Source organism: Oncorhynchus gorbuscha, linkage group LG20 (assembly GCF_021184085.1).
Source record: "Oncorhynchus gorbuscha isolate QuinsamMale2020 ecotype Even-year linkage group LG20, OgorEven_v1.0, whole genome shotgun sequence".
Taxonomy (NCBI): Eukaryota; Metazoa; Chordata; class Actinopteri; order Salmoniformes; family Salmonidae; genus Oncorhynchus; species Oncorhynchus gorbuscha.
The window spans coordinates 6,606,407-6,631,207 of record NC_060192.1 but is presented as its reverse complement, the minus strand read 5'-3'; the positions used below and the strand labels follow the sequence as shown (position 1 = coordinate 6,631,207).

The 24,801-nt window shown below is 44.1% G+C and overlaps 2 protein-coding genes across 3 annotated transcripts in view; one reads left to right on the top strand and one right to left on the bottom strand.

Annotated features, from left to right (window-relative positions):
- The window catches only part of xrcc4 (X-ray repair complementing defective repair in Chinese hamster cells 4), a 27,900-nt gene extending 14,375 nt beyond the window's left edge, over positions 1-13,525 (bottom strand). Inside the window, exons 1-7 of one of the 2 annotated variants that reach the window (XM_046317002.1) lie at positions 13,369-13,523; positions 12,425-12,503; positions 12,060-12,204; positions 11,705-11,896; positions 6,862-7,028; positions 5,747-5,878; positions 4,663-4,793 (exon numbers count right to left, since the gene is read on the bottom strand). In XM_046317002.1, the coding sequence (XP_046172958.1) occupies positions 4,663-4,793; positions 5,747-5,878; positions 6,862-7,028; positions 11,705-11,896; positions 12,060-12,197 (760 nt within the window). In that variant the 5' untranslated portion in view covers positions 12,198-12,204; positions 12,425-12,503; positions 13,369-13,523. Of the gene's footprint in view, positions 1-4,662; positions 4,794-5,746; positions 5,879-6,861; positions 7,029-11,704; positions 11,897-12,059; positions 12,205-12,424; positions 12,504-13,368 lie in introns of both variants that reach the window. The other variant, XM_046317001.1, reaches the window with a different exon arrangement.
- On the top strand, positions 13,427-24,472 carry tmem167a (transmembrane protein 167A). Its single transcript, XM_046317003.1, has 4 exons — positions 13,427-13,578; positions 14,236-14,345; positions 23,662-23,696; positions 23,897-24,472. Exons 1-4 carry the CDS (start codon positions 13,576-13,578, stop codon positions 23,965-23,967), a joined length of 219 nt encoding a protein of 72 aa, XP_046172959.1. The 5' UTR covers positions 13,427-13,575; the 3' UTR covers positions 23,968-24,472.
- Positions 24,473-24,801: the final 329 nt, after the last annotated feature.

Here is a 24,801-nt window from a genome sequence, read left to right as displayed (position 1 = left end):
TGCCCCTTCCCCATTTTCTATGCCCTTCCTGGCAACACACTAATAAACTGACTCATTGTCACGGCAACCAAAGCAACACAGGAACCTGTGTCTATTTCCCCATCAGTCATAGAACACAGCTGTTAGAGGGAGGGACACAACCAATACCTACCTACCCAATACCCCTGCTATAACCCTAATCCACCATCTCCATCACATTGCACAGCTGGGAGAGACAAAGAGACTTCTAGGGATATTACCTACCTCCCATATAAGTAAGGTGAATAAAACTCGGTCTGAGCCAGAACGGACCATTTATACCTAACCCTTATTTACCACCTCAATCACAACACACAGCTGGGAGAAACAGGGGGGCTCGGGGCCCTATACCCACCACCCCAAAGGGTCCCCTACCCACTATACCATGCCAGTCTACTCTAGAAGTGGTGCCTGATCCCGGTATGTGCTCCAGCAGTAGAAGTAGAGGTGTGGTTAGCGGTGTTCCAGGGGCAGGTCAGAGAGGCCCGCTACACTTCTCACTCACAGAGGGTTACGCAATGATCACTCACTGATGTCAACGCTGGTGCCATCGCTGGTGCAAGAATAACACCAGTCATATAGACAGAATCGGACAGATTGAGTACACACACACACAGGCACGAGTGCACACTCACCACACAGCTATACCATGACTGCCCGTCGTGCCATGTTTAACGTAGATTTACAAGATTCTTGGAGTACCGCTGGCTGGTGTGTTTACGGACATATTCAATCAATCCTTATCCCAGTCTGCTGTCCCCTCATGCTTCAAGAGGGCCACCATTGTTCCTGTTCCCAAGAAAGTTAAGGTAACTGAGCTAAACGACTACTGCCCCGTAGCACTCACTTCCGTCATCATGAAGTGCTTTGAGAGACTAGTCAAGGACCATCACCCCCACCCTACCTGACACCCTAGACCCACTCCAATTTGCTTACCGCCCCAATAGGTCCACAGACGACACAATCGCAACCACACTGCACACTGCCCTAACCCATCTGGACAAGAGGAATATCTACGTGAGAATGCTGTTCATCAACACCGTAGTACCCTCCAAACTCATCATCAAGCTCGAGACCCTGTGTCTCGACCCTGCCCTGTGCAACTGGGTACTGGACTTCCTGACGGGCCGCCCCCAGGTGGTGAGAGTAGGTAACAACATCTCCACCCCGCTGATCCTCAACACTGGGGCTCCACAAGGGTGCGTTCTGGGCCCTCTCCTGTACTCCCAGTTCACCCACGACTGCGTGGCCATGCACGCCTCCAACTCAATCATCAAGTTTGCGGACGACACTACAGTGGTAGGCTTGATTACCAACAATGACGAGACAGCCTACAGGGAGGAGGTGAGGGCCCTCCAAGTGTGGTGTCAGGAAAATAACCTCACAATCAACATCAAGAAAACAAAGGAGATGATTGTGGTCTTCAGGAAACAGCAGAGGGGGAACCCCCCTATCCACATCGACGGGACAGTAGTGGAGAGGGTAGTAAGTTTTAAGTTCCTCTGTGTACACATCACGGACAAACTGGATTGGTCCACCCACACAGAAAGAGTTGTGAAGAAGGCGCAGCAGCGCCTCTTCAACCTCAGGAGGCTGAAGAAATTCGGCTTGTCATCTAAAACCCTCACAAACTTTTTATCACCGCCTGGTACGGCAACTGCTTCGCCCACAACCGTAAGGCTCTCCAGAGGGTAGTGAGGTCTGCACAACGCATCACCGGGGACAAAAACCTGCCCTCCAGGACACCTACACCACCCGATGTCACAGGAAGGACATAAAGATCACCAAGGACAACAACCACCCGAGCCACTGCCTGTTCACCCCGTTATCATCCAGTAGGCGAGGTCAGTACAGGTGCATCAAAGCTGGGACCGAGAGACTGAAAAACAGCTTCTATCTCAAGGCCATCAGACTGTTAAACAGCCACCACTAACATTGAGTGGCTGCTGCCAACATACTGACTCAAATTACTCATCTCATATGTATATACTGTACTCTATACCATCTACTGAATCTTGCCTATGCCGTTCTGTACCATCACTCATTCATATATCTTTATGTACATATTCTTTATCCCTTTACACTTGTGTATACAAGGTAGCAGTTGTGGAATTGTTAAGTTAGATTACTCGTTGGTTTCTCTACAATCGCATTAACATCTGCTAACCATGTGTATGTGACAAATAAAATGTGATTTTATTGATTTTAAATAAGATTTTTTTCCATCTGAGCACACACTTCAAATCTAATTTGATTTGTCATATGCACTAAATACAACAGGGGTACTGTAGCTCTTACCGTAAAATGCTTACTTACAAGCCCTTAACCAACAATGCGGTTCAGAAAATATTCACTAAATAAATTCAAGTTTAAAAAAAGAAGTTGAACAATAAAAATAACGAGGCTATATACAGGGGGTACCGGTACCAAGTCAATGTGCGGGGGTACAGGGTAGTCGAGGTCATATGTACATATAGGCAGTGGTGTAAAGTACAATCTATACTTAACTATTTATATTTTTGGAAACTTTAACTTCACTATATTCCTAAAGAAAATAATGTACTTTCTACTCCATACAAAAGTACTTTTTTAGGTGTTGACAGGAAAATGGTCCACCCTCATTTTCCCTGACACCCAAAAGTATCCCTCTGATCTGGAGGACTCACTTAGGTGTCTGACAGAAAATGGTCCAATTCTGGAGGACCACTCACTACACAGAGAACATCCCTGGTCATCCCTACTGACTCTGATCTGGAGGACTCACTAAACAGAGAACATCCCTGGTCATCCCTACTGACTCTGATCTGGAGGGCTCACTTATCAAGAGAACATCCCTGGTCATCCCTACTGACTCTGATCTGGAGGACTCACTAAACAGAGAACATCCCTGGTCATCCCTACTGCCTCTGATCTGGAGGACTCACTACACAGAGAACATCCCTGGTCATCCCTACTGACTCTGATCTGGAGGACTCACTAAACAGAGAACATCCCTGGTCATCCCTACTGACTCTGATCTGGAGGACTCACTACACAGAGAACATCCCTGGTCATCCCTACTGCCTCTGATCTGGAGGACTCACTACACAGAGAACATCCCTGGTCATCCCTACTGCCTCTGATCTGGAGGACTCACTACACAGAGAACATCCCTGGTCATCCCTACTGACTCTGATCTGGAGGACTCACTAAACAGAGAACATCCCTGGTCATCCCTACTGACTCTGATCTGGAGGACTCACTACACAGAGAACATCCCTGGTCATCCCTACTGACTCTGATCTGGCCGACTCACTAAACACAAATGCTTCGTTTGTAAATGATGAGTGTTGGAGTGTGCCCCTGGCTATCAGTAAATAAAGAAAAAAAGAAAAAAAAGAGCTTAATATAAGGAAGTAGAAATTGTATTTACTCTTTATATTGAAGTACATTTTAGAAATTCCATTTACTTTCATACTCAATAGGTATATTTAAAACCAAATACTTTTAGACTTTTACTCAAGTAGTATTTTACTGGGTGACTTTTACTTGCGTCATTTTCTTTTAAGGTATCTTCACTTTTACTCAAGTATGACAATTGAGTACTTTTTCCACCACTGCATGTAGGTGGGGTAAATTGACTATGCATAGATAATAATCAGCTTAGCCATAAGGTAAGATAAGGTCAACTTTTAGACAGAGACATTGTGTAGTGGGTTAATTTAGGGTATATAATGAGTCATACCAGTGGTATACGATCTGATATACCACGGCTGTCAGCCAATCAGCATTCAGGGCTCAAACCACCCAGTTTATAATTTAGGGTTAATGATGAGTCTGTACAGGATAAACACTTTCATACACTGGGCTGGACACAAACATGGGGGTTGGGGGGGGTTCTTCTGAGCTCCATGATGGCACTGTTGTGAGGTCTATTATCATTCCTAGTCAACCACCCCTTTCACCCTCCAACTCTTCCCTCAGGGCCACCTCCTCTGAGATAGTGGCTAGAGACTACAATCGGGGGACCACACACAACTATCGCTTACACACACACACACACACACACACACACACACACACACACACACACACACACACACACACACACACACACACACACACACACACACACACACACACACACACACACACACACACACACACACACACACACACAGCTCTAATGTAACTCAGAGTAACATCTGACTGTAAATCTGCTCTAAACACTCTCCAGGAGGGAGATCACACATGCTCTGGTGTCATCACTACGAGACCACTAAGCAAACACACTGCCAGTGACAAGTTTACTTTCAACAAGCTCTTAGGACACTTGAACGTTTGTTTCTTCTTTACACAAGTTAATATTTGTAGAATTTCCTTTGGGTTAACTTGAGGGGGCACCTGAAGGGTCGACCCCAACTCATTCACACACACTCCATCTCCTTCAGATCCTTCTCAATGTTTTCCCTTCCATCCATTACCTACAGATAAAACCCACTCAGCTGCTCCATATCACTGCAAGTGTGTGTGTGTGTGTGTGTGTGTGTGTGTGTGTGTGTGTGTGTGTGTGTGTGTGTGTGTGTGTGTGTGTGTGTGTGTGTGTGTGTGTGTGTGTGTGTGTGTGTGTGTGTGTGTGTGTGTGTGTAGGGGGTTATACCCTACCCTGGGTGGGTTCTATAGAGGCAGGCTGTAACTGCTCATCATCAGTGCTCGCTTCATATTCATCCTTCTCTCTGGTCTGTCCTGTCGTCTTTTTCGTTCCCTTCCCTGGACTGCTGCTCTCTCCCTCTTCCCTGTTAGAGAGACGAGAGATATACAGACGCACATGCACGTGTTAAAGATCACAACTTGGGAAGGTTGTGCATCCTGGGAGTACAGGTAACTGCAAAATAATGGAAACCCTTGAGTAAATGAGGGATACAGAGTATTTTGAAAGCAGGTGCTTCCACACAGGTGTGGTTCCTGAGTTAATTAAGCAATTAACACCCCATTATGCTAATGTTCATGTATGAATAAAAATGCTGGGCATGGACATTATTCTGGCTACCATGGTTATGCCCCCTATCCACAGCGCACGAGTGGTCACTGAATGGTTTGATGAGCATAAACGACATAAACCATAATGCCATGGCTGTCTCAGTCACCAGACCTCGACCCAATTGAACACTTATGGAATATTCTAGAGCGGCGCCCGAGTTTGCGTTTCCCACCACCATAGACAAAACACCCAATTATAGAATTTCCCATTGGAAGAATGGTGTCGTATCTCTCCAATAAAGATCCAGACACTTGCAGAACCTACGCCAAGGAGCACTGAGGCTGTTGTGGTGGCCCAACGCCCTATTACAGACACTTTATGTCGGCAGCTATCCTGTATATTTGCCTGGTATTCAGTTTATACTGAACAGTATGGGATTAAATGTGGTACCAATAGGTTGTATATTTTCTCATCACCTAAATAACACCTTTCATCACTTACATACTGGCACGTGCCACCAGATGGCCAAATCACCAAGACCAAACCATTGGGACATATCAGAAGGGGTTATCACATAGATGAAGAATATATCAAAGGAAGCTACGTTGATAAATCAAACCCTCTTGGTCATTCCCCTTTATTACAGAGGAGGGTGGAAATGTTATGAGTGATATCCTGTGACCTTGAGGGTTCCTCACGGTCAGACCCCCCCCCCGTGGGGTAACGTTAGGTTGGGTCATAGATGGGGGATGTGTGTGTACTATGTACCTGGTCTCCTGCAGGTGTGTAAGGTTCTTCTGCAGACTGCGTATCTTGGCCTTCTTCTCATTCAGCACCAGGGTGAAGCGAGAGTACAGCTCTGACTCGAGTGTCTCCTTCCCACTGACAAACCGCTGCAACCTACACACACGCACACACACACACAGGTCGTGTTAGAGCTTACAGAAGGCAGGGTTAGAGTGAGTTACAAGGGAATGGAATAAAATGCATTTACAGCAACAATCCTTGGCTTGGTATGGATAGAAATATGACTGTGCCATTTATAGGACATTTACAGTGGTGCAAAAAAATTATTTAGTCAGCCACCAATTGTGCAAGTTCTCCCACTTAAAACATGAGAGAGTCCTGTAATGTTCATCATAGGTACACTTCAACTATGACAGACAAAATGGGAGAACTTGCACAATTGGTGGCTGACTAAATACTTTTTTGCCCCACTGTATGTCATAACATAACCTAAGGGGACATAATCGAACTCTCCAGCCCTGATGCAGCCAACAGCCACTCTTTCCCTCTGAATCCAGTCAAGGTTAAGGTTAGTTGCGTCTGGTGTTGGTTGCCAGGGAACCTCGACAGATTTTTCCTCCCCCTCCGCAACCAAATACCGCTATATTCTATTTCAGAATCAGAGAAACTGCAGCAGTGAGATGATTAGAAACACATGGATTCAGTCTAGGTGAGGGGAACTGCCCTCAACACTCACTTGCGAGGGGTTCCCTCATCCTTTGTGTGTGTGTTCGATCTTGACCTCTGTGTTGAGCTCTCAGGTCTGTGCGTCATTAAGGCCCACTTTCAGAGCTATTTTCCATCCTCAGCAGCCACACACACACACTCATAAAATCAGTTCCTAGACAATGCAACATACAGTGGCGGTCCTACCCTGTAGAGAGTTTTGGGGATTGGGCAATGACTCTTAAAGAGGAGGGAAGTGAACTCTTCATGTGTGTGTGTGTGTGTGTGTGTGTGTGTGTGTGTGTGTGTGTGTGTGTGTGTGTGTGTGTGTGTGTGTGTGTGTGTGTGTGTGTGTGTGTGTGTGTGTGTGTGTGTGTGTGTGTGTGTGTGTGTGTGTGTGTGTGTGTGTGTGTGTGTGTGTGTGGTCTTACTCTGCATTGATGTGTTGTAGCTCCTGTTTGAGTCTGTGGTTCTCCTCCTTTAGTAAGTGGTTGTGGTTCTGCAGTGCGGTTCCACGTTCTAGACCGTGAGTCAGTAACGCTCTAACCTCCTCCACTGGCTCTGGAATCTTACCCAGCAACACAGAACCCAGGCAGAACTGGAAGGCGGGGGGTTGAGGAAGGGAGAGAGTTAATATATGCACCTGTAAACACACACATATACTCGTGCCCACCTTAACGAGATGGACAATTACTTGGTTGGCCGGTAAAGACATGGGCAGTAAAACAATTGGTCAATAATGATTTGGCCCCAAACACTATTGGCCGGTATTATGATGGACCAAGTTGGCTCTGGAATGTTGTACTCGAGCAGAGCTTCCATTAGATGTCGTAGAAAAACAACCGTTTCATAATCTCTCTGTATTGGCCTCTCTCTCTCTCTAACTCAGACTCAGTGACTAACTACTGGAGAGAATAAGAACCTATTCGGGTAGAGACTGTCGCTACTACATCACTGTGGCGCCTAAAGTGACCACCAACGCTGCTGCTTCTGTTGTGAGGGATTCAGCGGTAGTGTATTGGTGGTGAGCTCACTGGCCAGCAGATAATGGTGTTGTGGTGAACCTTGGTTTGTGCACAAGGCTGTCATTACAGGGACTCTCTTTACACTGGTCCATCTACTGGTGATGAAAACCATTCACCTCCACACATTTAAACACAAATAGACCAGCCACACACACACACACACATTCAGACACAGTCCTGGTGTAAATCAAATCAAATTTCATTTGTCACATGCGGCGAATACAACAGGTGTAGTAGACCTTACAGTGAAATGCCCTTAACCAACAATGTCTTTATTATATTATAATTAAGTCTATGATTTGATAGAGCAGTCTGACTGAGCTGTGGTAGGCGGCAGCAGGCTCGTAAGCATTCATTCTAACTTTACTGCATTTGCAGAAGCTCTTAGCAATGCTTGCTTCACAGCGCTGTTTATAACTTCAAGCCAATCAACTCCCGAGATTAGGCTGGCAATACTAAAGTGCCTATTAGAACATCCAATAGTCAAAGGTATATGAAATACAAATGGTATAGAGATAAATAGTCGATGTGTCATAATTCCTATAATAACTACAACCTAAAACTTCTTAACTGGGAATATTGAACCACTAGCTTTCATATATTCTCATGTTCTGAGCAAGGAACTAAAACACTAGCTTTTTTACATGGCACATATTGCACATTTAGTTTTTTCTCCAACACTGTGTTTTTGCATTATTTAAACCAAATTGAGCATGTTTCATTATTTATTTCAGATAATAATCGTTATCGGCGTTGAAAAATCATAATCTGTCGACCTCTAGTTTAGTCCCAGGGTCCTTCATGTCCCCCTCAGGAGACTGAAAATATTTGGCATGGGTCCTCAGATCCTCAAAGGTTTTACAGCTGCACCATTGAGAGCATCCTGACGAGTTGCATCACTGCCTGGTATGGCAACTGCTCGGCCTCCGACCGCAAGGCACTACAGAGGGTAGTGAGTACGGCCCAGTACGTCACTGGGGCCAACCTTCCTGCCATCCAGGACCTCTATACCAGGTGGTGTCAGAGGAAGGCCCTAAAAATTGCCAAAATCTCCAGCCACCCTAGTCATAGACTGTTCTCTCTGCTACTCCACAGCAAGCAGTACCGGAGTGCCAAGAGGCTTCTAAACAGCTTCTACCCCCAAGCCATAAGACTCCTGAACAGCTAATCAAATGGCTACCAAGACTATTTGCATTGCCCCCCCTTCTACACTGCTGCTACTCTCTGTTATTATCTATGCATAGTCACTTTAATAACTATACCACATGTACATATTACCTCAACTAACCTGTGCCCCTGCACATTGACTCTGTACCGATACCCTGTACATAATTACCTATATTACCTCGACACCGGTACCCCCTGTATATGGCCCCGCTATTGTTATTTACTGCTGCTCTTTAATGATTTGTTATTCTTATCGCTTACTTTTTTTGTTGGTATTTTCTCAAAACTGCATTGTTGGTTAAGGGCCTGTCGATAAGCATTTCACTGTAAAGTCTACACGTGTTGTATTCGGCACATGTGACAAATACAATTTGATTTGTATAGGCTTTGTTGTGCCCTCTTCACGACTGTCTTAGTGTATTTGGACCATGATAGTTCCACTACAGCCCCGTCGATGAGAATGGGGGCATGCCCAGTCCTCCTTTTCCTGTAGTCCACAATCATCTCCGTTGTCTTAATCACGTTGAGGGAGAGGTTGTTGTCCTGTCACCACACAACCAGGTCTCTGACCTCCTCCCTATAGGCTGTCTTGTCGTTGATCAGGCCTACCATTGTTGTGTCGTCTGCAAACTTGATAGTGTTGGAGCCGTGCCTGGCCATGCAGTCATGAGTAAACAGGGAGTACAGGAGGGGACTGAGCACTCACCCCTGAGGGGCCCCCATTTTGAGGATCAGCGTGGCGGATGTGTTGTTCCCTACCCTTGCCACCTAGGGGCGGCCCGTCAGGAAGTCCAGGAATCCAGAAGCACAGGGAGGTGTTTAGTCCCAGGGTCCTTACCTTAGTGATGAGCTTTGAGGGCACTATGGTTTTGAAAGCTGAGCTGTAGTCAATGAATTGCATTCTCAACAGATCCACAGATGTCCAGGTGGGAAAGGGCAGTGTGGAGTGCAATAGAGATTGCATCATCTGGAGATCTGTTGAGGCGGTATGTGAATTGGAGTGGCTCTAGGGTTTCTGGGATAATGGTGTTGATGTGAGCCATGACCAGCCTTTCAAAGCACTTCATGCCTACAAACGTAAGTGCTACGGGTTGGTAGTCATTTAGGCAGGTTACCTAAGTGTTCTTGGGCACAGGGACTATGGTGGTCGGCTTGATACATGTTGGTATTACAGACTCGGTCAGGGACAGGTTGAAAATATCAGTGAAGACACTTGCCAGTTAGTCTTGTGAAATGCGGCGTTGTGAAATGGATCCACATGCTGGTTCTGGAGTTGCTTTTCAAAGCAGGTCTCAGAGGGAATGACCAGCGGGTTCAGGGGGTCGTTTAGACCTGTGATTCCACATCCTCACACACACAAAGCTACTCTCAACAAGATCTGAGAGACAGACTGCATCAAAATCAACAAGAGGATAAAGAAGAGACGACAGAGGAAAACGGAAAGGATGAGAAGTCAACAACATGCAGTTGTTCACATTCTATAAAAATGCTTGAGTGGTTCTCCCAAATGAAAATCAAATGTAAAGTTGCACAATATCATTGATCCGAGGAAACCCACTGACTAGTGGAAAATGGCTGCCCCGTGGGCCATAATATGACTGTTTATTGTCAAGTACATGTTGCTGTTTAAGGTTACACATCACTGCTGGTATGGTAATAATACCCTCGCAGCGATGTGGGAGCCTTCCTGGGGCTGGTGCTATGGGCCAGTGAGGTGCAGTAAAAAGAGGAGGATCACATTCACATCTTTACATCTACCAAACAACAACCACCCCAATGTTCCTAATTCTCCTTATCCAGGACTGTTTTACAGGGTTCTATATGGTTCTACAGTATACGGTTCTACAAGGGTATTGTAAGGTTTGCCCTTTTCTTACAGCTGGTGTCAATCAACGCTCACTCTCTGCAGAAATTACACAACAGGCACGCACACATGCACACACACACACACTGGTGTTGCAAGGCCAGCCATTAGACTTGGATCATTTGATAATGAGTCATATCTCTATGATGAATGAATTCATATTTTTATAAACTGTTGAGCAACAGAAAACAGTTTGGACTTTTTCATCTGGGATGATGCATCACAGAAACTTCTGTAAACGTCCTGGCCCAAAACTCTCGTTTCTGAAGCAGTCAATCCTATTCATTTCCCTTTTCTACTGAAACACATGCACTAGGAGTTACATTCTGTCATTACCCTATTACTATGGCAACAAAGCACAAAGTGTATATATGTGTGTGTGTGTGTGGGGGGGGGTTGACCTCTGAGCACACGGACTGTCACTAAGTTGGCTACATGTGTGTTTTACCTCCATAGTGATCGTATTCTACAGTACAATTTTCCTGTCGAAGCAGGGAGTCGGAGGAAGACAATATCTTAGGATGACGTCATCACTGGTCAACAATAACACACTCCTGAAGGATCCAATACAACCCCGCTGTTGATATGACTGCCTGACTGACTTGTGTGTTCTAATATACTGTGAAGATGAGAGATAAATATTCCACTGTTGGAATAATAATAACTACCTGTATTTCATCATACCACTGGCCTCCATTTTGTTTGTTTTTACAGTTATATGACACTAATCCTATCGGAGGGCTTAACACCCCTAGCCTATGGGAAGGGAAGACTACAGCTACTAACAATAAAAACAACACTTCTACGGCATGGTAACCTCCTACAGGGGCGCTTCACTACATGAATGTCTTCCTGAGTTCATTAGCTCAATTAGAGGGTCCTGAGAGGAAATGGGAACATGAGATGAGATAGGAGATACGACATGAGGTTATGGGAGACACAGTTCACTCTCACTTCCATGAACAACTCTTAAGGATGAGATCATATACAAACATCATCAGTGTTAATTCTAGTGACGACGTCACATGAACCTCAAAGTGCATGCGACACTGTACACAGATCAGATATCACATGATGGATGGCTAACTTGCTCAAATAAATACTACAAGTAAAACATTTGATAGGGTTAAGGGCTATGGTAAAGGTTAAGGTTCGGGATAGTCGTTAAAACTTGTTGGGGCCAAAAAACACACCGTTATGATTCGTCACGCCACTCACCGAGATGTCCCTCTGCACCTTCTCGTAGGACAGGGTCGTGTTGGCCATTGGGCCGGGGTTATGGGTCAAGGTGAAGCTGTAGTCAGTAGAGGGTCCAGTCCCAGTCAGGGCCTGCTGGAGGTCCTGGATGTAACGATCTGTCTGCATCTCCAACTCCTCTGCCTCCTCCCGCACTGCATCCTCTGATACTACAGACAGGGAGAGAGGGAGGGAGGGAAAGGAAGGAAGATTCAGGTGAGTGTTTAGACAGGTGTGTGGTCATGTTTGTGCGTGCGTGTTCCTGCAGAAAAACAGCACAGGCACGTGTGTGTAATTCTGTTTGGCTTAAACAAAGTATTGGACCCAATTGTGATCATCCTCTCCATGCATTCTGTCCATCAGTGAGCAGTAACAGGAAGCCAGAGCCTAAGTCCCGCCCCATCCACTCCACTCGCAGGAAGTAGGAAGTCTCCGACTCCGAGGAGATACAGACCTCACGCACCGTCACATGCATCTCACACCTGCAGAAAAACAGCACAGACAGTCAGTAACACCAAGTTGCACACATTAGAGCTCAGTGACCGCGATGAGAGGTCAGATGTGCAGCATTGTAAATGAGGAGAACCGTGGAGTTTAACCCACCCATCTGACATCCTGTTCGACAGTCATTCATTAATCCCTAGAAAACACCTGTACCTACACCCCAGCCAGCCAGCAATGACACATATTTCTGTCACTCACCTGTCCTGTTCAGACCTGTGCTGAAACCTTGGTCTCAGAATTTCCTCAATTCCTATCTTCTTACTTCTGGATTCAGTCACTAAAACAACACCATTAAAGTAGAGATGGAGAATGTAGACGCACCGATCTTTGGCTTTGGGAATTATCTTTCCTATTAGGTTCTATCTTGTTTTGACAGACAGGCAATTGGCACCAGCATGTAGCCTACAGTAAGTGTCTGGGGTGGGGTAAGGGTAGACTACACTAGAGTGGGGTCTAAGGGTTGATTTGGGACTGGGCCATGTTACATGGTGCGAGCAGAATACATGACAAAGCTCCACTAACATGAGATTATCATAGTAACCTACTTCACTGGCCATCATTACTGAGTGCCATGGTTGTAATTATTCATTATTCTGATTATGTTGCTAAATGAGTCTTAATGGAACGGGGGGGGGGGGGGGGGGTTCTTAACTGCATTTGTTCAATAGAAACTCTCGTTTAAATTGCAAAACGTTGTTTAGACTAATGGTTACACCCACTTTTATACCCAAGCCACCCTCTGTACTCTGACTTTGACCTATTCCCCTCTGGGCGCAGGTATAGGGCACCCCTCGGCAAGAAAAACAGAACTAGACAATAATTTGTTCCAGGTGTGATATCCCTCTAAATAGCTCGGGCTAATGTTCCTATCGACCCAGTAAGGCCAGCAGGCTAGTCTCTTTTTATTGGTATGTAACTGTTATGAAAGTTGTATTGTCAATGTGTTTAGTATTTAAACGCCACTTTTAAACGTGTACATGACGCTGCAACAAAATGTCCCAATGGGGGCAATAAAGTCAGTAAAGTTGATTGTTAGAGTTGTGTGTTTACATACATCAGACTTGTTTGTAAACAAAGCTCGAGCAACGTAGCACACGTGTGGCCATTTGAACATGTATCAAGTACGTCAGTGTCCCACCTACCTCAAACTGCACTAGCCTTTAGATAGTTGGTTGTGTCTTTTAATATCCGATGGTCGACTTCTGATATTTAAACCTATAACCGGTGTTAAATCTAGTTTAAATCGCCAGACGCCGAAGTTTCAGTTCGTCTCTTCCTTGTTCCGTACAACGTCATCTGTCTACGACGCTACGGAAGTGTGAGGTGGCGCCGTAGCAGCTCGCTCCGACATGGTATGTTGTCAATTCTTAAATATAACATTTGATTAAATAACTTGGTGGCGGTGATGTAACATGTATTGGATGCCAACTGCTATTAAATCGTATCGAAGAAGTAGATTAACTAACGTCACCCTCCAAATAAATACATGTTTTATGTCTAATATGGAAGTGGTAACGTTATCCCTGTTTTACAAGACACCCCTCGGCAAGAAAAACAGCCTCTGTACTCTGACTTTGAACTATTCCCCTCTGGGCGTAGGTATAGGGCACCCCTCGGCAAGAAAAACAGAACTAGACAATAATTCCTATTGCAAGCTACTGTAGATAGCTAGTAGTAGCCAGCTAGCTTGATTCATCCAGAATAGTGCGTTCTGTTGTCTTTTACAGTTATAAGTCTAGATTTCCCTCAGTGTCCAACTGAAAGAGAGCAGGAGCCCAACGTTTAACACAATACACCTGGAAACTTGTGTTGACAACCTAAAAAGCCTTCAACTAACAGCCCTGAAGTAGCCTTTTTTTGTATTTAGCTGTGATTGAAACTTATTTGATGACTTTGCAATAGGTAATACATAGATTATGATTTAGCTGCCCAGGTTATGTGGAGTCATAGATGCATCCTAGAGTGACGATGGATGTTGACCCATTAATAACCTCCCATTCCCTCTCCAGTCTGCCATATTTAACTTCCAGAGCCTGTTAACAGTTATCCTACTGCTCATCTGTACCTGTGCCTACCTCAGAGCCATGACCCCTAGTCTCCTGGACAAGAACAAGACCGGGTACGTACAGTGTTATTGCACTGAACTAAAGCTCTAGGTCACACCTCCGAACCATAGCTGGCCCCTAGCCTGCCAGAGAAGAATAAGACCTTATTATCCTGCTGAGTTAATGTCCTCGTTGGTAGCTACCCTTCCACAGCCCAGAGGGGAATGCTGCTAAGGAAGCTAGATCTACTCCGGGTGTTCCGAAGCTTCAGTTCACTTCACATTGCAGCTCAGGCTTCGTCCGTACTACGGCGGTGCATGTTGCTCATCCGCCTGCCGCTAACTCTAGCGGGCTTGTAACTGCACGTGCATGTTGCTCATCCGCCTGCCGCTAACTCTAGCGGGCTTGTAACTGCACGTGCATGTTGCTCATCCGCCTGCCGCTAACTCTAGCGGGCTTGTAACTGCACGTGCATGTTGCTCATCCGCCTGCCGCTAACTCTAGCGGGCTTGTAACTGCACGTGCATGTTGCACATCCGCCTGCCGCTAACTCTAGCGGGCTTGTAACTGCACGTGCATGTCGCTCATCCGCCTGCCGCTAACTCTAGCAGGCTTGTAACTGCACGTGCATGTTGCTCATCCGCCTGCCGCTAACTCTAGCGGGCTTGTAACTGCACGTGCATGTCGCACATCCGCCTGCCGCTAACTCTAGCAGGCTTGTAACTGCACGTGCATGTCGCACATCCGCCTGCCGCTAACTCTAGCGGGCTTGTAACTGCACGTGCATGTTGCTCATCCGCCTGCCGCTAACTCTAGCAGGCTTGTAACTGCACGTGCATGTTGCTCATCCGCCTGCCGCTAACTCTAGCGGGCTTGTAACTGCACGTGCATGTCGCACACGCATAATCGAGGGCTTTGTCTTCATTCAGACAGTGCTGAAACATCAATCCATGAGCGAGTCAGTGCCACATTGCCAAGATCAACACACAAGCATCCCCCCCCCCCACTCCTATCCATAAAATAATTGTATTAAGTCATACAAACGTTCTACTGTGCATAAAGTTTCAAATGCATTGTCATTGCTACATTTGTAAAGTGACGGATATTTAAACATGACTTTTTATCACACACAAAAACGTTGATTAATAAAAATATCTAATCGGTCGTCTTCCTCAAATTAATGGGGCGATGAGCAATCTGCGAGAGGGAGGGAATCTGATTTCATTGGTCCTCAACTTGCAGCTCAGACACTTCATTCAGGATAAATGGTAGTTGGCCCCAAGTTAGCCTGCCCCGGAGCAGGTTTGTTCTGAAGGATTCGTTGCCATAGAAATGTACCTGGCTAAAAGGTGAGCCACTTTCGCGGTTCCGGTTATCCCGAGTTGACCAAAGTTTCCTCGGTAACTCGTCAAACCCTGATTTGCTGTATAGGGTTCTGGACTCTTAGTCTGCTAGAGAGGAAGAATACTGAGTACACAGGCTCTATCACCCACTAAAACCCCCTACACAGACAGTGTTGTTCATCCACTGAGCTAATGCCTAGATTTGTTAACTCTGAAAGATTTTTTTATTTTTTTATTTCACCTTTATTTAACCAGGTAGGCAAGTTGAGAACAAGTTCTCATTTACAACTGCGACCTGGCCGAGATAAAGCAAAGCAGTTTGACAGATACAACGACACAGAGTTACACATGGAGTCAAACAAACATACAGTCAATAATACAGTATAAACAAGTCTATATACAATGTGAGCAAATGAGGTGAGAAGGGAGGTAAAGGCAAAAAAGGCCATGGTGGCAAAGTAAATACAATATAGCAAGTAAAACACTGGAATGGTAGTTTTGCAATGGAAGAATGTGCAAAGTAGACATAAAAATAATGGGGTGCAAAGGAGCAAAATAAATAAATAAATTAAATACAGTTGGGAAAGAGGTAGTTGTTTGGGCTAAATTATAGGTGGGCTATGTACAGGTGCAGTAATCTGTAAGATGCTCGGACAGTTGGTGCTTAAAGCTAGTGAGGGAGATAAGTGTTTCCAGTTTGAGAGATTTTTGTAGTTCGTTCCAGTCACTGGCAGCAGAGAACTGGAAGGAGAGGCGGCCAAAGAAAGAATTGGTTTTGGGGGTGACCAGAGAGATATACCTGCTGGAGCGTGTGCTACAGGTGGGAGATGCTATGGTGACCAGCGAGCTGAGATAAGGGGGGACTTTACCTAGCAGGGTCTTGTAGATGACATGGAGCCAGTGGGTTTGGCGACGAGTATGAAGCGAGGGCCAGCCAACGAGAGCGTACAGGTCGCAATGGTGGGTAGTATATGGGGCTTTGGTGACAAAACGGATTGCACTGTGATAGACTGCATCCAATTTGTTGAGTAGGGTATTGGAGGCTATTTTGTAAATGACATTCAAGGAAAGCGATGTTACCCCAACCGACAACTTCAACCCCAGCAGCAATCCAACTCTGATACACTATCATTGTTCAACCCGTCATGCCTGTCCAAGCACTTTTATCTCTATTCTCTGAACCCATAACCAAATCTCACATTGGGTAGCCAGCTAACTACCTCAAAAGACTCCTCTTCAGATCTGTAGCGCTCTACTCAGATCCTCTGGCTTTGTCAACTGTATTCCTGTTCATCTATGTAATGCTCTGGGAAGGAGAATGGAACGTTGTGTTTGTTTTCCATTGAAGATGATAGGAATTGTTTGTGGCTACCAGCTGTAATGAACACGACTGTCACCAACTAGATAAGTGACTGTTTCTAAATCCTCTCAGCAGTGAGTGAATAAGAGCTGTGTGGTGTTTGGGACCACAGTGTATACATATCACATCGGTTCAATGCTGTTCTTGGGGGGTGATTAAAAACAACAGTTCAGTTTTTCTTCCTCAATTTCCCTCAACTCTTTCTCTCTTTTCCCAACTCTGAGTGGGTAAGGGAGGCTAATGCAACAAGCTGTGTGCCACATGTTGGGTTAGGGGGAAATTAGGGAATTATTGTGAGCCAGTCATCTGAGGTCGGCACACACACTCTCCAAGACAAATTAGACTGACAAACTGCCTGGGCATTACAGTGCTGGTGTTAACATGCCACTCACTCACTCACTGCCCAATGCCCAGAAAAATGTAGGCCTGTGTTGTTGTTGGGGTGTATATATGTGTGTGTCGGGAGGGACCCAGAATGGGGCCTTGAGGGAAATTGGAGCCCTAACCCTCCAATCTCTGACTGATGACTGACTGCTTAGTGTTTATAAACCAATGGCAGATTGGCTCAGCTGGATGACCGATATATGGTGGTCTAACAGGCCACAGACTATTTACGCTAGTACTTAGGAGTCCCATTTCCCATTGGTCTCATTTCTCGTGTTGGGAAATTGGATGTTATACATTTGTGGTGGATGGAATACCCCCACGGAATGTAAGTACTTTGAAACCTAGGGAAAAGCACCATGATATGCTATCTGTCATTATGTGAAAGACAAAAGGCCAATCTGTCCCGCTTTCTAAATGTGTTCTACTAACCCAAACATTGGATATGCATTTTATTATTGGTATTAATCTCTATTTCTACGGGGACGGGTATCAGAAGTGATCTGGTGCTGAGTGTGAGTTTAGACAAGCCACTGATCCTCTGTTGGCTAAAGAAAGAGAAGAGAAGAGAAGGAAGGATTTTGGGGGGGTGTAGGAGTGCTGGCTGAACCATTGTGACGCTCTGTCTGCAGTAGCTGTTCTGGGGGGGGCTAAACCCTTTCGACAGACAGATAGACAACGATGAGGAATGGAGAGCTGGATAGTGTGCTCTGTGGGTTTAATCCTCTCCAGTGGAGACGGACTCCTCGAGGAGCACTTACATACCGTCTACACTCTGACCTCTAACACAGGGTTTCCCAAACTCGGTCCTGGGAAGCCCCCGGGTGCATGTTTTGGTTTTTGCCCTAACACTGCACAGCTGGTTCAAATGATCAAAGCTTGATGATTAGTTGGTGATTTGAATCAGCTGTGTAGTGCTAGCCCCCCCCCCAAAAAAAAGTGCACAGTATATGGACCTATCCACTGTACAGTGCCCTCAGAACAGCCTCAATTTGTCTGGACATGGACTACGAGGTGTGGAAAGCGTTCCACAGGGATGCTGGCCCATGTTGACTCCAATGCTTCCCACAGTTGGCAAGTTTGCTGGATGTCCTTTGGATGGTGGACCATTCTTGATACACGCGGGACACTGTTGAGTGTAAAAGAAAACAAGCAGCGTTGCAGCTCTTGACACAAACCGGTGTGCCTGGCACATACTACCATACCCCGTTCAATGACACTTACATCTTTTGACTTGCCCATTCACTCTATGAATGGCACACATACACAATCTATGTCTCAATTGTAAAAAGGCTTAAAAATCCTTCTTTAACCTGTCTCCTCTTCATCTTCACTGACTAAAGTGGAATTAAAGGAAAAACTCACCCAAAACCACTTATTCCTTTAATTTACAGTGTTAAATAACACCAATATGTGACGACAATATTTTTTGTGAGGGAAACAAAAATTGTCATTCAAATGTTTAAATTTGGTGTTATAATAAGGTTGGTAGCATCATGGGAAATCCGCAATGCTCTCTCTATGGGCTTGGCTGGCTGGCTAGCAGGCTAGCTAGCAAACGTAGCTACACACAGTTAGGGCATTGCGATGTGGCCTAAAAATATTTTTTCAAACTTGTGTGATTCACGATATACAGTGCATTCGGAACTAGCCGCTTGACTTTCTCACATTTTGTTACGTTACAGCCTTATTCAAAAATCGGTTAAATAATTTGTTCCCACTCATCAATATACACACAATACCCCGTAATGATAAAGTGAAAACAGGTTTTTAGAAATTTTGGCAAATGTATTACAAATAAAAAAAAACATTTAAAAAAACATATATTTACACACAGTACCTGTCAAAAGTTTGGACACTTACTCATTCAAGGGTTTTTCTTTATTTTTTTACTATTTTCTACATTGTAGAATAACATTCAGACCCTTTGCAATGAGACTTGAAATTGAGCTCCAGCTTTCCATTGATCATCCTGGAATATCACGCAAAAACATATATTCAAATTAATCAAATTAATTTGATATCGCCCAGCCCTAATGGGAGTCTATTGGGCACTTGCTCAAAAACCCAATATTAGCACGAATTTCATCAACAAGAAGTACAACACTACAAATCCTTTCTGAGTGTGAGATAATTCACTTGCTATCTGTAGCATCGTATAGCTTTGGAATTTTGACATGACTTACTTTAGAAGAAAATAAGCTTGTTTCTCGACATATACACAGACTTTGAGAAGGGATTGCGTGACAATTAGTTTAGCAACCGCGTGACGATTAGCTTAGCAACTGTGCGACACAGCATAACGCGATTGGTCGACAGTCTGCTGCTGGGTGGGGCTTTATACGTTCCTTCATTGGATTCCTATCTCATTTCTATAGTATCTCTGGCAACTGCACCATGATATCCACATTATATCCATGTTATACATTTCTCGCGGAAGAAGTATCGCAAAAATATGATCAATGGCTTATTCGAGAGAAGACGCCCTCCTGAGTTATGCCATCGGCCAATATTGAAATCTGACATGTATGATGGACGTTTTCGTAAACTAAATGCTGTATTTCTATTGACTTCCAGTGTAGTGAGAGTGACTTTATCATGGTGCTACGGCCGGATTTCTGCCGGCTTGAACACCAATAACTCAGATACACATAAAAACATGAAATGACCCAGGGAATCGGTAGAACATCACTCAGAGATGCACAAAAAACAATATGACTTTCAAAATGAGTGAACCTGTCCTTTAGCAAGTGACATAAGTAAGAGATGATAGCACTCCCCTGGTCAGTCTATATCATAGAAGATGTTCTTAATGTTTTGTACACTCTGTGTAGATCTGTCTCTCAATCTCTCTCTCTCCCTCTTGGGCTACTCTGCAAGTTTGCTCCTTCGAGGGGCAATCTGTAGTTGCTAAATACATTTTTGGACATATAAATTCATGTCATGTACCCATTGGTTCTTGAAGAAGATGACTTATAAATGTCTTATCAGCTTAGTTCAACTGTCACACCTAATCTGAACCACAAATATCTGTCTCTCTCTCTCTCACATATATAAGCTTGTTTTATTCCAAAAAAGCAAATCTAAACAAAAATTGTATAGACTCAAAACATGGTTAACTATATTTGTGAAAAATATGGATGGTCAGTCCTAGAAATTGTCAGCCGGGGATTGTCAAGCAGATAACTTCCGGTCTCATGGTAATTGACCCTTAATGAACACAAACACATTTTAGCATCTTCTGTCTTCCACACAGCCTACAAGCCACTGATGCAGACCTTCGGAACATCTACAATTTTTAATCTAATTAGTATTAGTCTAAGTCTAATAAATCCATGTAATATAGTCTACACCTTCACAATGAATCCATTATTTATTTTAGATGGGTCTAAAGAAACATGATATGAAGAAAATGTAGTCTATTTCAGAAGAACAGAATAGCATACTCTGACTTGTCCTTATGGTAGGTACTGATCTGGCTATGCCATATGGCTGTGGGCAACACTAGTTCATTTAGCAGACAAGATTTTCTTAGATTTCCGTGGCATTATTTTATAGTATGAAGAATACAATTGAATAAAATATCAATAATATTTTCTCCAAACGATGTGGGGGAGTGCGCAAATGCGGCTATTCTGTGTTGAGTGGTTAACAAAAACAGGTGCTCCTATAAGCTTAATTTAGAGTTATTAATTTAACATTAGTTGTGATAAAAACGTCGGGCTATATGTTTAAATTTCTAATACATTCTAAGGCTGCATGACGTGACTCTAAAGATTTGAAAAAAGTAGCATGAAAGGTGTGAGCTCTGCTTTGTTTTTTTTTACAGGCTGTACACACTTCATCAGTCTCTCATTCACAAATTGACAAGCACTTGAAAATGCCTCGAATTTCCATGCAGCATTCCCTTTGTGTGGCCGTGATGCACCTAACAAAAATACATGTTGCGGTGGCTGTCCCCTTGGGCTGAATATAATAATTATAATTTCCTTCTCTCTGCTTGCTCCAAAGCACCTCTCACTCATATGGCTCTCCGTCATGTGATCGGGTCTTTCTCATAGGCTACAAGTGAAGACAGAAACATCAGGGACGCAACTGCGAGTGTCCTTTTTCAATTCCGAGGCGCATGTTGAAGATATTGGAAGAACTGTCCACATTTACTTTTCGGCAGCCAACAAGATGAGTAGGCCTAACAAACAGCAAAAGCACTAGCCTTGGTCAATCTACTATCCCCCATAGTACAAAAGTTGACCTATTCTGTGCAAGAAATAAATACTGGGACAGTTGTGGGATGAGATGGATCCCAAATGAATACAACCACACGCAGCAGATCAGAATGTTTAGCTTAATGTTGCTAAACTATTAGGCTATTTCTTCACATTTTGAGCACAGCAATGCGCACATGGCATATGCTATAAGCGTGAATGTTCCATTAGCGAGCGGGAAAACACCATTATCAAAAGTGACTTCTAATACGATTATGCATTTAATGCTTTTTATTATAAAGGTTTGTTTTCTTCAAACTCATGTGCTGCTTATGTATGCCAGTTACACTCTACACCCATTGTGTTAATGTGCTTAATTTTATGAAGTTATTTGGCCACTTTAGTTGTGATACAAACATTATCAAAACATACAGTGCCTTAATTATTCAGACCACTTGAATTTTTCCACATTTTGTTATGTTTAAAGCCTTATTCTAAAGCTGATTAAATTGTTTTTCCCCCTCATCAATTACACACAATACCCCATAATGACAAAGCAAAAAAGTTATTTTGAATTTTTGCTAATGTATAAATACATAAAAAGATTTACATAGGTATTCAGACCCTTTTAAGTACGTTGAAGCACCTTTGGCAGCGATTACATCCTCGAGTCTTCTTGGGTATGACGCTACAAGCTTGGCACCTGTATTAGGGGAGTTTCTCCCATGCTTCTTTGCAGATCCTCTCAAGTTCTGTCAGGTTATATGGGGAGCATTGCTGCACATCCATTGTCCGGTCTCTCCAGAGATGTTAAATCAGGTTCAAGTCTGGGCTCTGGCTCAAGGACATTCGGAGACTTGTCCCAAAGCCACTCCTGTGTTGTCTTGGCTGTGTGTTTTAGGGTCGTCGTCCTGTTGTAAGATGAACCTTCGCCCCAGTCTGAGGTCCTGAGCACTCTGGACCAGGTTTTTAATAAGGATCTCTCTGTACTTTTCTCCGTTCATCTTTCCCTCGTTCCTGACTAGTCTCCCAGTCCCTGCTGCTGAAAAACATCCCCACATCATGATGCTGCCACCACCATGCTTAAAAAAATTAGATGTATATTTACTTCACTTTAAAATACGGCTAATGTAACAATGTATATAAAGTCAATGAGTCTGAATACTTTTCGAATGCACTGTATATGCCTATGGGCTAGGCTACATGAGGTGTGCAGCTATGATTTGAAAAAGTCGCAAAAAATAGGGTATGCATTGTTTCTTGCCTTCCGCTGGGCATCATTCACAAGTGATAGGCTAATATTCTCACCCATCAGACTATTCTTGATTTAATCTTGTCTTTACATATATTATTTAGTATATGTGTGTGTTTTGATTTAGAATGGACCATTATCATGCACCTGTCTTGAAACGGGCAGGGGGGGTGCATGTCTTCTATGCACTTAAATAGCAAATGGAGAACGCTTTTCCTGTGGTTCATTTTCATACCAGCCAGGTAGGCTATACTCCGATTGTAAAGGGAATCAATGTGCTTAATATTAGGAAAGTTAAGAAAATAATAGTAGGCAAAGCCTATAGAAAGCTGATGAGATCCTCCTTTTTTAAGAGGCCATCATTCTGTTTTCTCACGTAATTGTATAGCCTATAGAAATGTTGTGCAACTTGAGCTCATTGGCTCTCAGGAAGTGTTTGACTAGATTTTCAAAACATTTGCATGTATGTCAGTGATTAGAGGGACACTAGAGTGCTGAGTACCAGGCAGTTAGCAAGTTTGGTGGACTACTAAATGAGCATCCAAGCTTGAAGAAACCTAAATACTGTGACTAAACGGTCACGTGGAATTTGACTGCCTTCATGACTCGTGACCACTGGTGTGGCGGCAATATGGTCACCTTAGTCAGTCCTTGCATCCATACCTCTGTCCTATGAATTTGAGTGGTTACATTTCTCCAGGCCCATTCCTCAGCTTTTTACCGAAACGAGCGGGTAGAATGCTTTATTGTTTAAACTGCTGATTGCCAGTTTTAAACATGGCTGGTTATGTAAAAACAGTACTTAAAACAGTATGTAGCTAATTATCATCTCTCCCCTCTTTTCAGGTTCTTGGGTATCTTTTGGAAATGTTCCAGAATAGGTACACCGTTTGTTACATAATCAATAGTTTTATCATCTAGAAGACTTGTGATGGCCATGTATACGTTGCTTACACTTTTATTAGTCAGTCTTGGTTTAGTGTTGTCGTAGGGTTATTCACAACACCTTGAAAGTATTGAGTATTTCCATGTTAACTTCTGAAGTCTCCCATCATCCCCTCTGAACCCCCCCCCCCTCCAGGTGAGAGGAAGAGTCCGTACGTGGCGGTTTGTTGTGTCATCATGGCCCTCTCCATCCTCTTCTCCGATTAACAGCCCGCCCTCCCCCGCACGCTAAGCACTGTGGGATTCCTAGTGGAAGACTGAAGAAGATGGCAGCAGTATGAGACCGCGATCGCAGAGGAGGCCTGCATGGGACACAGTTGTTCCCCCTCCCCCCAGTTTCTTTTGAGTGGGGTGCGGATAACGGACTGCAGTAACACACAAGGACCCTCTCTGGAGAACAACACAAGCCTCAGTCTTCCGTCCCTCCGTCCTTCTCTTCTCCAGGTGGCCATTTCACAATTCAGTTGTTAAAATGGCCTCCTGGACCTCTCTGTAAACAGACAGTTGTTGTTTGTTGTTGTTTTCGTTGTCCTCTGTGTTATTATCCCGTAGGGATCGCCCTATGTCTTTCCTCTGATCTGTAATGAGGGCCATGTGGCAGATGGCCAGAGAGTTGGAGAGCAGTGTTTGATAGTTGACAGTGTTCTTTTTGTGTGTTTTTCTGTACATTAAAGAGCTGGTGGATGAGACTACTCGACCACTGTTGACGGTCCAACTCGTGCCTTTCTATAACACGGCCATCTGTTTTCCTTTTTCTCATTGATCACGGGGTGTGTGTGTATGTTACCAAGCAGGATCAATGAGTTTGCCAGTTCACTTTCCAAAATATTCTGTATTAACTCTGTATTCAACTTATGTTTTCTTTCCCATTCAGAAAATAAGTATTTGATTAGTGTTACCTGGTTAGCTGATCGATCCTGCTTGGTGAAACACAACCCTGTGGTTGAGGTTCCAGGTTGTCTTTATTGCAGTCATGATCAAATCAAATGGTATTTTGTGACATGCGCCGAATACAACCTTACAGTGAAATGAAGACAACAG

Excerpts from the sequence above, each read along its gene's own strand:
- tmem167a (XM_046317003.1), top strand. Across the intron at positions 14,346-23,661 it reads CTGGACAAGAACAAGACCGG|GTTCTTGGGTATCTTTTGGA; the intron begins GTACGTACAGTG and ends CCCTCTTTTCAG. Across the intron at positions 23,697-23,896 it reads TTGGAAATGTTCCAGAATAG|GTGAGAGGAAGAGTCCGTAC; the intron begins GTACACCGTTTG and ends CCCCCCCTCCAG.